Consider the following 15778-nt stretch of genomic DNA (forward strand, 5'->3'; position numbering starts at 1 on the left):
CTGTACACCATGAACACCAAACCAAAACAATAGTACATATGAAAAAGTATTGGGCTTTAGTTAATTAGCAGTAAAATCCAGATAAGCAAAAAAGCTAATGAAAACTTTGTTTATATAGAAAAGCCCCATTGTCTCAGCAGCACCTTCAAAATATCTTTATGAAATCCACGTTCCAAACATGAAGAGAGATGTTACGGATCTGGAGCAATTTCAAGAGAGAGGACTGAAATGGCAAGAGTATCCCAAATTGTGTTAGATTAGCCTTTTCCTTCATTTTTAACCATGTTTAACGTTGGTGTGAAATTTAGGGAAACATCTTGGCTCTATCTTCCAATATTTATAGGCTGTGTGGCTGCACAATATCAAAATTAGTCTTTGAGAAATAGATTTCAGCTCTGAATAAGGAAGAATTGTTGTTGATCAGAACTGTGGGTTCAGGGAAGGAATGGGTTGCCTTGGAAGCTTTTGCTAGTCAGCTGCTATTTCCTGTGTTTGGTATGTGAGATCCCCTGCCTGGGGTATTTTTGAGAGTAGTATATGTATATGGTCAATCTTTCTCTATTCACTAAACTAATTAGAGGCTGAACTTGTTTTCTTTTAAGAGACCTGGGGGAAAATAGGCTTATATACAGACTTTTTTTTTTTTTTTTTTTTTGAGACATGGTCTTACTCTCTTGCCCAGGCTGGAGTGCTGTGGTGCAATCACAGCTCACTGCAACCTCAATCTCTGTGCTCAAGTGATCCTCCCACTTTAGCCTCCTGAGTAGCTAGGACTACAGGTGTGCACAGCCACACCCGGCTAATGTTTATATTTTTTTGTAGAGACCGGTGGGTTTTGCCATGTTGCCCAGGCTGGTCTCAAACTCCTGAGCTGAAGCGATCCTCCACCTCAGCTTCCCAAAGTGCTGGGGTTACAGGCATGAGCCACCCCACTGGCCTGTGTATGAGGAACACCTCACTATTTGATTTTGTAAAGTCCTGAGTGTTGGTGGGGTCCCTGTGACCATGTGTGTAGGAAGTGAGGCTCTGTTTCTGTTCTATTACTTCCCTAAGTATGTTTTTATTAGACTTTGGTGTCCCTGTCTTTGTTGACAGCAAAGATAGGGCTATTAAATGAACATTTTACCAGGAAAAGATGAGACACCTTTCTTTCCCAAGAGCATAATTGTGGCTTACCTCACCAAATGATGTAATTGTTCTTAAAGTGTTCAGGGGATAACACTAAGCTGCCCTTTTTTTTAAAATGGGAAACTGAAAATCAGTTGAAGTAGTTTACTATAGTGAGGGCTGTGATTAGGCTTGGTAAGACCCTGGATCTGGGCAGCTGGAAGCAGAAAGAAGATGGTGAGTGCTGAAAGAGATGCTAGGAATTGGTACATTGGGGGCCTGTTTTGCCCGATTTAGAATTTTGTTGAAAGGGAGTATTCTATGCATAATACGTGTCTGTGGAAATGGATTGTAATCTGAGTGAATGATTAGTCTCATCTCTGTGGTAATAAAATGTTTTGCAAATTGTTTTGAATGCATTTGAAGTGCTTTGAATGCCAGTATGAGGTATGGGAGCAGGGAGCAAAGTAAATAGCATCTTGTGATTGGTGCATATTATAACTGCTGTGCCTGGTGTTTGACTCTCTTTGTAGGTGAGCACTCTTGGGGAGAGAGTGGTTCTGTATGTTCTGAATCGAATTATTTATAGAAAACAGGAAATGGAGAGAAATGAGATCCCATTCCTGTGTCATAGCAGTACTGATTATGCTAAGATTCTGTGGAAGAAAGGAGAGGCCATTGGGTTTTATTCAGTTAAGCCTACAGGTGAGTCTTTAAAAGTTATTTAAACTGTGTATTATGGAAATCTCCATTTTAGACCCCTCCAACTGTATCAATATCTCTGTTAAATTAATCTCTGGCATGCAAATTGAGGTGATTTTACTTAGTATTTCCTGGGAGTACTTTGATTCTACCATCCTATGACCGTGAGGATTGTTGGGAAAGTGTTTTGAAAAAAACAAAATAAAAATAAACATTTGATCCTGAAGAAGATTTCTTCACATATATGGAGACCCAGTTGTACGTTGAGACTCATATTTGGCTATCTTCTTGTGCTCACATTTTCAAAAGTTGTTGTTTACTTTGATTCCCGTTGCTGTTACTGTAACAGGCTCCTTCTAAAACCCCAGTCTACCTGTGACCCAGATGCATAGCCTGTTTCTGCATAGCACACCTCATTCAGCCTGACATATGAAAGAGCAACTTGGCTAATTACCAAGAAAAACAAAATGCTTTAATATATTTAGTAAATACAAACAGCTTTGAAATTGTTACTCTAAAGTTTGGGTTTCTGATTGTAAGAGCCAACTATACCCTATCCTTAAAAAATAGTGCAACCTCATGCCTGCTTTACCTGTCCTCCCATTCATTCAGCTCCCTAGAGCAGCTGGAGCTGGGAAGCTCTAACCTACTTACTCTGTGTGCACATACAACCCACACCTTGTTACCATCAAAGAACAAAGTCTGCGTTGTTCTGTGCCTTGACCAAAAGACCTTTCGCAGAAAATACACTTAGTTTCTTTTTATTTCCATTTTAGATTTTCCAAACTTAGCTCTTCTGGTCACATCCAGTCTAAAGATCCTACCAGATTAACTGCTGATCTGATGAACAGTTGTTTTTGATACCTTGATCCCATAATTAGTACACATTTGTGATGAGAATTAGTGCATATAGTCAGTTAAAGAAAGGTCATTTTTTCCCCAAGAGTGAAAAACTGATGTGTAGTTTAAAATGGTTTTTCTTTAGGTAAATGCTTTGGGTGCCCTTTATTGTCTTTGTTCTTGTATAAATTTGAAATAGAACCAGTAATTTTTGTAACTTCAGAAAAATACTGATTATACGTGAGGAAAAAGGGTGTTCAATGGAAATTTAGTGTGCATTGCAGAAAAGACATCACTTTGTCTCACTTTGTTGTTTTTAAATGTTTTAATTTTTGGAGTTGGGATGTGAATTAATTATTTTAAGCTTTATTTTATATAAGGCAATTCCTGTGGGAATTGGAGGCTTTTTGTTCCTAATACTGGCTCCAGGGGAATTTCCTACCTGAAACTACCTCGTAGACATTTGGAGCACAACTAGTTTATACTTTTTTATTGAGGGCTTCTTTCTGTGAAAGACACACAAGTAAAAGGCACAGCCTTCCTATTTAGTATTTCTGATCAGTATTTAACTGCAGGAGTGTGCTCTTCATAAGCATGTTGAGGCTCCTTCTCCTCTGGCATTTGGCCTCTGTTTCTGCTTGTTCTAGTAGTTAACTATTTTATAGCCTGGAGTTTCCAGGTGCCACTGTATATGCCACTTTTAGTACCTTCCATACTTCTCTAATTGTCTTACATCTTTACTATTTATTTTAGTTCTTTTCCCATTGTACCAGATAACAATGGAGTTAGGTGTGCTTATACTAGCCTTTGAATCAGTAGCCATTTAATTCAGGCTGGAAATGTTTTTTCTACAAAGGAAACCTAAACATAATTTAAATATTTTAGAGAAATTGTCCAGAACAAATACTAAACACCTTGTGATGGAAGTATTTCTGATACATATATAAAGGGATATATATACACAAGGGATATTATATATATGGGATATATATTATATATATAAAGGGATATATATATTTAAAGGGATATATATAAAGGATATATATATCCCATTTATATATATATAAAGGTATAGTTATATAAAGTATGTAAACATAAAGTATGTATTATATAAACATCTATTTCATATATACTGATATATGTATAATACTTTTTTCTACACTGGTAGCAAAAAGATAAAATCTTTTTTTTTTGAGATGGAGTCTCGCTCTGTCGCCCGGGCTGGAGTGCAGTGGCCAGATCTCAGCTCACTGCAAGCTCCGCCTCCCGGGTTTACGCCATTCTCCTGCCTCAGCCTCCCGAGTAGCTGGGACTACTGGTGCCCGCCTCCTCGCCCGGCTAGTTTTTTGTATTTTTTTAGTAGAGACGGGGTTTCATCGTGTTAGCCAGGATGGTCTCGATCTCCTGACCTCGTGATCCACCCGTCTCGGCCTCCCAAAGTGCTGGGATTACAGGCTTGAGCCACCACGCCCGGCTCTATTCTTTTTCATTTGCATACCTCAAGACTGCTGATGAGTTTGAGTTTGAAGAAATTATTAATGAAACAATTGGAACAGCTTTTTCAGGCAAGTCAATCTGTTCTTTGGAAACTTCCCTATTTAGTCTACTGTACAACTCAGAAATTATCTTAAGACAAAATCAAATATTAGTATCAAAGAGATTTTGGGTTTTGTTATAGTATTGCCATTAACTTGTAAGTTGTGTAACAGTCTTTTTTGGCTTTTACTTTTCTCCTTTCAATAAGGGAATTAGGCTTGACCACAGATGATCATTGAGACTTTTTTTGGCTCTAAAGTTTTCTGAATTCTGTAGTTAGAAGTGGGGACTATCTGTGGGCAGAAATCCTTGGTCTCAGGGCTGGTTTTCAAAAAAAAGTTGAATTTGAGAGAAAGGTAGGTAAGTTGAAAGACTATGATAGATAGTAAAGGAAGATTTATTTCTTGCAGTCTTGAGAAGATTAAGAGCAAATGCATGTAGTGTTTTGTCATCAAAGCCCCAGTGTATGACCCTGAGACATGATGCTATCTAGGAATAAAGATTATTTCTCAATAGGCAAAATTAAGAAAATTCAAAACTCTTCAGCTACTCATTTATATATTAATATTTTGGGTCAAATGCTTTTATGATTTATTCTTAGTAGGTTAATTTTCAGACTCTATAGTTTCAAGTTTGGGCATTATCTTATTGTTATTCCTTACATACAGACTGTAAAAATTACGTATTCCCTGACTGTTAAAAAGTAGATATGTGATAGATAATCATGATGACAGGTACATGGTCTATAGTGAACTGGGATATATGCAGTTTTTTTTTTGAATAACATTTCTAAGGCTAGGAATTATTTACTGATAGTTCCTAATAATAAACACCCGTTGCATTGTATTTCCCATAATCTTCTGTGTCTATTGGCACCTTCCCCACAATCCACTTGGATAGTTAGTATTGTTATCTGTAGTTGTCATTATTGCTGAGTGGGATTAGACCACATTTTCACAGGATCCATAGTTAACAGTCCCTCTACTTATCAAGTTTGGTTTTCGTTATCCTTATCAGTTTTTTAGACTTCTAGCAACAGATCATGACTAGTAATAAAAGGTATTTGTTGAGCACATCATGCTAGACATTGGAGTTATAGTTTACTTGTCTCTTTTCCTATATTATAGGTAGTTTTATAGTGATCTGTAATCTAAAGTCAAGTTGCAAGTTCCCCATCATCAAGGACTTCTCTTTTCTCTCTTTTTATGTTGTTCTGTGAGGGGGATTATTATCTAGGTAAATGGAATTATTTAGTTTTTCTAATATTGTGCTGTTTACTTCTTCCTAATGACCATTCGATGAACAGAGTTGATACAGTAATTCTGGTAGAACACTCAAAATGCTACCACCTTAGGGAATAAATCATTGAGTGATCTTTATTCTCCATATTTCTTTTTTTTTGAGACGGAGTCTCACTCTGTCACCAGGCTGGCTGGAGTACAGTGGTGCGATCTTGGCTCCCTGCAACCTCTGCCTTGTAGGTCCAAGAGATTCTCTTGCCTCAGCCTCCTGAGTAGCTGGGGTTACAGGCATGTGCCATCACGTCCGGCTAATTTTGTATTTTGCGTAGAGACAGGGTTTCACCATGTTGGTCAGGCTTGTCTCCATCTCCTGGCCTCAGATGATCTGTCTGCTTCGGGCTCCCAAAGTGCTGGGATTATAGGCATGAGTCACCGTGCCTGGCCGAGCTTCTTTTAGAGGGTTGTTTAATTATTTTTTTGAGCCAGGGTCTTGCTCTGTTGCCCAGGCTGGAGTGCAGTTGCACAATCATGGCTCACTGTAACCTCAACCTCCTGGGCTCAATTGATTCACTTCCCTCAGCCTCTCAAGTATTTTAGTTTTCTATTTAAGGAAGGAAATCTTGCTATTACTTTTCTTTGTACCTATGTTTGTATAACTTAATTCATAAAACATGGGCTTAGCAACAAATAGAGAATAGATCTGTGTCATGGGAAAATGGCAAATTATTGCCTATCTTGGATCTGCGTGGTGCCTTGCATTCACAAGAAACCATAGATGCTAAATCCACAAATACCTTTGTTTTATGGCATGGCACTAAAGACGAAAAGGAAAGCACTGATGAAAGATAATAGGGGCCGGGCGCGGTGGCTCAAGCCTGTAATCCCAGCACTTTGGGAGGCCGAGACGGGCGGATCACGAGGTCAGGAGATTGAGACCATCCTGGCTAACACGGTGAAACCCCGTCTCTACTAAAAACTACAAAAAATTAGTCGGGCGAGGTGGCGGCGCCTGTAGTCCCAGCTACCCGGGAGGCTGAGGCAGGAGAATGGCGTGAACCCGGGAGGCGGAGCTTGCAGTGAGCTGAGATCCGGCCACTACACTCTAGCCTGGGCAACAGAGTGAGACTCCGTCTCAAAAAAAAAAAAAAGAAAGATAATAGAAAATGTTCATGGTTGCAAAGTCAGGTATTTTATAGTCTTTCCGTATGAGTACTTCATGTGTAACAAAAACTTACCTGCAAAAATAGTTTATAAAAGGATGAAAACTGCAGAGAAAGCCTTTTTATGACATAGCGTAAAAGAAGAAAAAATTGTTCTATACTGAGTTTTACAATAATTGCTATACTAAGTATTATGTAATATTTTTAGTTTATTCAGGACACTATTCAGAATTCATTGACCTCAGGCATAGAACTTTGTATTCAAAGTCTGTATAAGTCATACATGTATTCTTGCAAACTTTTCTTATAATTTTACAGTGAAAATTTGGATAGCATGTTGAGTTTACATTGCTAGTGGTAGGCAGGGTATGGCTATAGTGCTAATGCTTTGGTTAAAGAGGGTGGGTTGAACACGTGCATCAGCCTCTACTCTCTCTTGCAACAAACACCACCAGAATGACAACAAAGACATTTTTGAGCAGCATAAATCCCACAGGACAAAGTGAGTAAGAGGGGAGTGTAACAGCAACAAAACTTTATAATCTTGGAAAAGGGTAGATTATGTAGTAACTGAATCCTAAGATGCCATTGCCAAAAGCAGAAAGCACCACATTTATATTGTAGAACCTTCAAAAGATTCAGTCATTATTACACTAGGTACTTCTGGGAGGTGGAGCTTTAGAAAAGGATTGGCTGAAAGTTCCTTCCCTAATGCAGCACAGCTGGGCAGTTGCCCCAGCCTTGCTGTGGGAAAAGACATGCTCCTGGGGCACATGAAGACTTTCAGGTATGGTGGCAACATTTGTGTTAGGGAATAAATTATCTTCCTTCTCCCATTGTATAAAATGAAGGTATATCTTTCATCGAACCTTTATCTTACTAATCTGGAGTTGTAAAAAGGTCTGAAAGTCCAACTTTAATAAAAGAAAAAAGAAGGCAGGGAGAGGGCTCTAAATAGTTTTGTAGTAGTGTAAAAGTGACTGGATATAATTAGATGATATTCTTTTGTAAGTCAGGTGGCTTCTATTTCTTTGTTTTCAACAAAAATGAAAGAGGATTTAATTGAGTTGTGTTTAATAATGCCAGATTATTAAAGATAATTTTTTATAATAGATCACTGTGTGATATGTGGCAGATAACTAAGGACACTTACATTGCTATAACGTGGCGTGTTCTGGTTCCTTCTTATTTGAACAAGGTTCTTAAGCACTTACATCTATAAAAATAAAAAAATAGGAGTAGGATTAATGCTGAACCCTGTCTCATTCTGGTAGTAATTCATGAACTCATAAAGCAATTAAAAAATGATAAACTCCAGGCCAGGCGTGGTGGCTCACGTCTGTATTTCCAGCACTTTGGGAGGCTAAGGCAGGCAGATCACCTGAGGTCAGGAGTTCAAGATGAGCCTGGACAACATGGTGAAACTCCATCTATGCAAAAAAAAATACAAAAATTAGCCAGGCATGATGGCGTGTACCTGTAATTCCCGCTACTCAGGAGGCTGAGGTGGGAGAATCAGTTGAACCTGGGAGACGGAGGTTGCAGTGAGCCGAGATTGCACCATTGCATTCCAGCCTGGGTGACAAAGTGAGACTCCATCTCAAAAAGAAATAAAAAGATAAGCTCCATCTATTTCATTAACAGGTGTATTTAAAATAGTATTTTTTTTTTTTTGCTTAGTAATTAGTTTTCCTGATATAGATTTGTGTTTTGATTTGTTGTATACTAATATAATAATTATAATAATTCCAAATTTCTTTTGGATCAGTACTTAGAACATTAGGATCACAAGATATTTTTAAAATTTATATTTATATACAGATATATTCTTGTAGAGGGAAATGATTGGATAATCAATAAACTTCCATGTGTAAAAATATTACATCAGGATAACATTCTGTGGAATAAATATCATAGAAATATTAGTGCAAGGAGAAGAAGGAACAGTGTAAAACCGTGTTAAGGAGTAGTTTGTTCAATGGATGGTAGCATTTATCACATTGATTGTAGTTTCTAGAGTCCATTTGATACATATAAAAGAAGGATGTAATAGTTTTGTTTTCTTTAAGTCAATATTATTTATTAACTGCAAAGGGAAAAATGGTAAATTTACAGAGAGAAACCTGGCAGGTACCATGTTAACCAACAGATTATGGTTAACATCACTAGTAATAAGACATATCAACATCATGTACCCCATAATATATGATGTACTGAGAAGGACACAGTGTCATTCTGTAGCATTTTTGCCCAAAATTTATGATCTCAGTTCATTCATGAGAAAACATTAGACAAAGCCAAATTAGTAGAGTTATTCTATAAAGTAACTGACAGTCTCCCATAGTATCAAGGTTATGAGTGACAAGGGGAGATGGAGGAGTTATCAAAGACCAGAGTTTAGGGAGATATTAAACTAAATGCAAGAAGGAATTATGGATTGGATTCTGAAACAGAAAAGAACATTAGTGGAATAATGTGTGAAATTTGAATAAGGTCTGTAGTTTAGCTGACAGTATTATAGCAGTGTTAATTTCCTGTTTTGGATAATAGTATTTTGGCTATGTAGGATGTTAACATTAGGGTGAAGGGTATATGGGAACTCTTTGTAATACTTTTGCAACTTTTCTGTAAGTCTACAGTTATTTTTAAAATAAATAGATTTTTAAAGTCAACAATATGTCAGAAATCACATTTTTTGTAATTATTGATTGAAACTTAGATGAAAATTTTAGATATCACAAGGATGTGTGAATATATGGCATTTCAAAATTATTTTAATGGCTACATGAGCAAAAATGTCTCCTTTGAGGAGTTTGACTAGGCTGAAAGAAAAAAACTAAAAATACCAGTATAAATGGTTCCCCTAGGAAAGGCTCCAGCCAGATCATCCTGCTGTGAAGTCCATTGCCAGCAAACCCCACCATACACACGGAGCTTCTAATTAGCTTTTTAATATCTCATTCTTAATTGTGAAGAGATAGTCATAGGTAAGGAAGGTCACTGATGTGAAAAATGGCAATTAAAGCAAAAGAGAATAAAAGAGATTTGGAGGAGAAGACAATGCAAAAAATGTCCTTAAAATTTTTGGAACAATTAGTCATTGCATTTATGAAATAAGAACAAGAATGTTCATAGAGCTCTTAGAAACTAAAAAAATCCAATACAAGGAACAAAGAGTTGAGGAGATTGATCAGAAAGGAACGTAGAAACAACAAAAAACAAACCCTAAATGATGGTAAATAGGAAGAAATGATAAAATTAGAGGGATTATTTAAATAATACATGTTTCAGGAGGAGAGAACAAATTGGAGGAGAAAAAGCCAATGAAATAATTCGCGAACATTTCTCGAACTGTAGAACACAGTTCTACAGTTCTACAGGAAATCCAGATTAAAAGGGCCCATTGAGCATCCATCACAGTGAATTAAGATCCACCCATACCAAGTTTGTTGTGAAATTTCAGAGCATCTGGAATAGAGAAAAGATTTTGAAAACCTCCATAAAGTAAGAGAAGGATTTAGACAAAAGATCAAGAATCAAAATGTTACTCGAGTTCTTAACAGCAACATAAATACTAGAAGTGGAATACTGCCTTTAAGATACCAAGGGTAAAATGATTTCCAATGTATTCTGTGCCCAGTCAGATTATCAATAAAGAGTGAGAGTAAAAGAAGGAAATTCCTAGATTGTCAGTCATAAAACAATTTACCTCTCATATACCCCTTTTCCAGAAGTGAGTAGAGTTTGTGCTCTACTAAGATAAAGTAAATCAAGAAGGAAAGATGGGATCAGGAAACTAAGAGAGAAAAGAGAGGAGATCCCAACATCACAGCTATGTCAGTTGTGGAGCTGCTCTCTGTTAAAACCACTAGCTTTATGTGGCTGTTTAAGTTAAATTTTAAAATTCAGTTTCTCAGTCATGCTAGCCACATTTTAAGAGCTCAATGGCCACATGTGACTAGTGGCTACTGCAGTGGACAGAGTAGATAGAGAACTTCTCCATCATTGCAGAACGATCTTTTGGATGCTCCTTTTTCTAAAGATTGACTGATCTAGATTGGAGCACACCACAAAGCTTTAGGATGTTGATTTAAGAAGACAGAGCAGATAGAATACCTGATGTGTTTGAACTTATTGGGGTAAGATTTACATAGTTATTTGAGACTTTGGAGGATAAGAGAGATAAGTAATAAATAGTATTAAGGGAAATCAAAAAGTGCAAGAATAAAGAAACATTCATGGTACCCTATATGGCTCAGTGTCAAAAGCATTTATGTAGTCATAATGTAAATACTGAAAATTGATCTTACAAATTACTATTTAGGGGTGTTGGGGTTTTTTGTATGAGAAGTGTTTATGTTGGAGTTGAGATTGGGGTGTGTGAATGTAACTAAGAGCTAAATTCTCACCTTCCAAGTTCTAGCTGTCTATGCGTAAAATGGAAAAATCAAGAAATAGAAATCAAGAAGTATAGTAAGTTACTTAGATAAGTAGAAGTAAATACCAAAAATATCAGCTAAATGACTTCAAAGTGGTTGCTTTTGGGTTGTAGAAAGTGTGTGCATGTGTGTGTGTATGTGTATCAGTAAAGTGGTCACAGAGCTGCTTTTTTTTTTCTTAAGTCTTAAGTGACTATTGTATTCTAAATGTTATGGATAACTTTGATTAAAAACAAAAAGTATGCATTTTAAAAAATGAGGCCATGTCTAGAGTGTAATCACTATCTACCACAAAACTGGCTGAACTTTATAAATCCTTCTTGACCTGGAATGATCAGGACTATCTGTTAAAGGGCCATGCTAACTAGAAAATTAATGGAAAATCTCATACAGTTATTAAAATAATACAAAACAAATCACTGGTTAATTCAGTGGAAGTTTTGTGACTTTTGGCCTGTATCAAGAAGTATATGAAGTTGCAAATTTCTATAAATCACATACCATATTTTAGTGTAGGTAATCTCAGAGAAAAAACACAATTGAGGTCGCTATCATTAGCTGTTGTTTTTGAAGTACTCATTGTTATTTGGCTTCAGCTGTCAATTGCCTTGATCCGATTTGAAGACTTAATATTTTGGGGAAGAACAATCTAGTCAACAACTATTATAAGTCAGTTTAGCTCACTACTGAAGGGATTTATGACCAATACCAGAAAGTGTATTTCTGGTTTTTGTAATCTTCATTTGAGATAATTTGTAATGGAAGCATTTTTTCTTGTCCACATTTACTAGTCAGCTTTCCTTGTGGCTTCCAGACCTTTTACTAGGGGCTATATCCATGATCTTCCCTACCTTTTTGGACAGATTACTCACTTCCTGTTCACTAAAAGTCAGATTTCTGGGCCTTTTAAGGTTATTTTAAGGAGTAACAAACATTGTGATGTAAAGCAGTAAGGATTGATAGCATAACTAAAAGTGATACCCAGCTGAATTTTTTGTTGGGCGAGTGAGGTTATATTTTAAGGACTTGAGTCTGTCTAGGTGTGATCCTTGTCTTTGGGAAATGTGCAAAGGCATGTGAGAGTCCCATACTACTCTGTGGCTACCTGAAATGTATCATTGGGAAACGAGATGGCTGCTTTGTTTAGGTGAAGTTCTAGCTGTCTAAAAAACCACATGCTTGCCAATAAGGGTTCTGTTTGTTCGAGAGAGAGAGTTGACTTTAGTGGAAACACAAAGATGATTCGTTGTGGGTTCAGCTCTCAAAGCACCAAAAATCTAGTGGATGAGACAAAAAAAATCACAGCATCATAGTTGATAAGCTCTATTATTAATCATAATTCAGTTTCATAAGTAATATATTTGAGGTATCAACAATACCAGTCATTGAAGAGTGAGTAGTTAATTTTGCCTGGAGGAAGGTGTAACTGGGAAAGTGATATTTAAAAGTAGCTTTGAAGGGTAAGTAGGTTGTCAGTAAGAGAAGCGGGAAGGGAAAGAATATTCTTGGTAAACATATGAATGGAATATAAATATATGGAGAAGGCACAGAGTCATGGAAGTTTTGGGCATATTTGGAACTGCATCCTAAATAAGGTGGTGGGACTAACAAGTAAAAGAAGTGAAGATGGAGGTCCCACTGCAAAGGATCTTAAGTGTCCTACTAAGAAGTGTGGCACTTTATTGACCAGGAAGCTATCAAATAATTTTATGTAGCAGTAACATGATTAAATATTTTTGGAGCACTTGGAAAATTGTATTTTAAAGTCAGGGAAGTCAATTAAAAGAGCTGTTGTAGTAGTTCAGGTGAGTGAAGGACCAGAACTAGGAAAGCACTGGTAGGCATGGGGCAGGGAACATCTGAGGGAGAGTTTCAGGTGAACAGAGTGTGGTAACTCCATAGTGTGTAGGGAGGGAGAGGAGGAACTAGTGATGAATCTGAGTGGCTTTGGCTTGGGTATTGGTGGGAGGCTGTTAATTAAGATTGGGAATATAAAATGAGGAGTAGTTTGTAATTCACTTTTGACATGGGCATATGTGTCCCTAAGGCATATATAAGTAGACATAACATAGTTAGAAATGTAAGTTGGAGCACATGGAAGAGGTATAGATATTTATGTGGGCCCCGGAATACTTAAAGTAATTTTACAGCGTGGGTGACATCACTCAAAACTGTTGTATAAAGTGAGTGTATTTGTGAATATTGGTATGAGGAAATTACACTGAAAACAGCCTAAAGTAACCAAACATAACTGGAGGGGGTATCCTGGCTAAAGGTAGTCTCTCCTGAGATGTGACCACTGATGACCTGAGAGTTAACAAGGAAATGTCTATCTGCTGAGAGATAAGAGGAAAGTTAGCTGAGCCTGCTAGCTGTCCATAAAATATTTGTGGTTCATTTTCTATATTCTAGTCATTGGCCAGAGCTGCCCAGTCAGGGATTCTATTTTCCAGTCACTATTACAACTACATGGGGGCTGTGTGACTACTTCTCTACAAAATAATGAAAAAGATGATGCATGTGACTTTGCGTCAGGGTGGTTAAGATGCATTCCTTTTCCTCATCTATACAGAGGAATTTGAAGATGTAAGGGATGAGGAAGCCACAGGATAAAAGGAACTTGGTGGCCCTGGTGAATGAACCACACTTTCCAGTATTTACATCCTTTATAGCCTGTTTGAATCTGGGCTGGCCCTATAACTTGCTTTAACCAGGAGAATGTATAACATTGTGCTCAGCCTTAAGAAGGCTGACAGGTTCCATTTTGGCACTCTTAGAAGCTAGTCACCATGTAAGAAATACAACGACCTGGAGACCACTCTGAGGTGAGGAGACCTCAGCAGCTCCGTTGAAGAGAACTGAGGTTCTGGCTGGCAAGTCCAACTCTTCCTCAAGCCGCAGCCAGCACAGACTGTCCCACTGTGAGAGTGAGGCTGTTGGGTCTTCTACCATCCCAGTGCCCTAGCTGATGCCATATGAGAGTTGTGATAAATAGGAAATAAATTTTAGTTCTAAGCCAGTATGTTTTGGGTTGGTTTTTAGTTCCTGCATGATTGTGAGGAGGAAACCATCCACTTCCCAGGAACGTGGAACTTTTATTATGTTAAACATTCCAGGTTTGGTTTCTTACAGCAGCTAGCTTTGCCTTAACTAATGCATAGAGCATGAAAACTGTAATGAGAATACCTAGTGGTGTATGACAAGGTCGCTCATCTGAGGATAATCCCGTTGTCTGAAATTCACTTTATGTATGTCTTCAACGGAGACAGTCACACCCTGATGGCTTCGTGAGGTGTTAAGTTTTAAGGGGAGAGGAGAGAAGGCATATTCCTGAGTGTACAAAGAATGAACGGTGATTCTATGAGAAGCAGCAGCTACTCAGTTGTGGCAGAATATCTGTTCTTGAATTCAATACATAGACCCTGAATGGTGTCACTGAAATTTATTCAGTTATTAAAAAGTTGATCATAAGTGCCATATAGATAGGGAAAGGGAGGTGGGGGAAGTGTGAGAAAGAGCAAGAAGAAGAAATTGACAGATAGTCACAGATACTTTGTAAGCTCTGTCCTCTTAGAACTTATATTTTAGAAGAAGACATAGCAATGAATGGACAAGTAGATGATATGCTGTCAGATGCTGTGAAGACATCCAAAGTAAATTAAAAGAATGGAATGTGTGGGATGGCAAGTACTCTTTTAAATAGAATAGTTAGGGGAAGTCTCTCTGAATGAAGTGGTGGAATAATGAGATCAGGAGAAGAAGTTTTCAGGCAAAGAACTGAAAATGCAGAAGGCCTGAGGCAGAAACAAGTTTGGGATATTTCGGAAATAGTAAGAGCAGTGTGGCCAGAGTATAGTGATTGATGTGGGTTAGGAGAGAGTCAGGGACTGTATCCTGAAAGGTTTTTTAGGCCAGAGAAAGAATTTGAATTTTACTCTGGAGGTCATGGGAAACTTGAAGGGTTTTGGGTATATGAGTAATACCTGGTTTGTCTTTTAAAAAGGCAACTCTGGCTGCTCTGTGGGAAACTGGGTGCAGGGGTTCTGGGTGCTGGAGAGATGGCAGGGTTAAGAGTTCGGCTAGCTAAGAGGCTATTGTAGAAGCCCTTGTGAGAGGTGATGGTAGCTTAGACAAGGGAGATGGGGTAAAGGTGGTAAGAAGTGGTCGTGTTTGAGATTAGTTATGAAGTTATTGCTGCAGGATTTCTGATGGATTGTACGTGGGCTGTGAAGGAAGAGTCAAAGATTAGTTCCTAGAGTGGGTGAGTGGGGGTGAGATTTACTAAAAAATTGGTAAATTAGATGGAGTAGGTTTTGGGGCTGTCTATGCAAAATCTGATTATAAATGGTTTATTGGGCCAGGCGCAGTGGCTGACGCCTGTAATCCCAGCACTCTGGGAGGCAGAAGCGGGTGGATCCCCTGAGGTCAGGGGTTTGAGACTACCCTGACAAACATGGTGAAACCCCACCTCTACTAAAAATACAAAAAATTAGCTGGATATGGTGGTAATCACAGATATTAGGGAGGCTGAGGCATGAGAACTGCTTGAACCCAGGAGAGGGAGTTTGCATTGAGACAAGATGGCGCCAGTGCACTCCAGCCTGGGCAACAGAGTGAGACTCTGCCTCAAAAAAAAAAAAAGATAAATTTCAGTTTTTAAAAAATTAGCTGGATATGGTGGTAATCACAGATATTAGGGAGGCTGAGGCATGAGAACTGCTTGAACCCAGGAGAGGGAGTTTGCATTGAGACA

General features: G+C 38.0%; 1 protein-coding gene across 2 annotated transcripts in view; it reads left to right on the top strand.

The window, feature by feature from the left end:
* Nucleotides 1-15778, top strand: part of FAM169A (family with sequence similarity 169, member A) — an 83189-nt gene that overhangs the window by 30821 nt on the left and 36590 nt on the right. For both annotated transcript variants that reach the window (XM_011959246.1, XM_011959247.1), the window contains exon 5: nt 1641-1812. In XM_011959246.1, coding sequence (XP_011814636.1) covers nt 1641-1812 — 172 coding nt within the window. The remainder of the gene's footprint in view (nt 1-1640; nt 1813-15778) is intronic.

Source organism: Colobus angolensis, unplaced genomic scaffold, assembly GCF_000951035.1.
Source record: "Colobus angolensis palliatus isolate OR3802 unplaced genomic scaffold, Cang.pa_1.0 Scaffold49, whole genome shotgun sequence".
Taxonomy (NCBI): Eukaryota; Metazoa; Chordata; class Mammalia; order Primates; family Cercopithecidae; genus Colobus; species Colobus angolensis.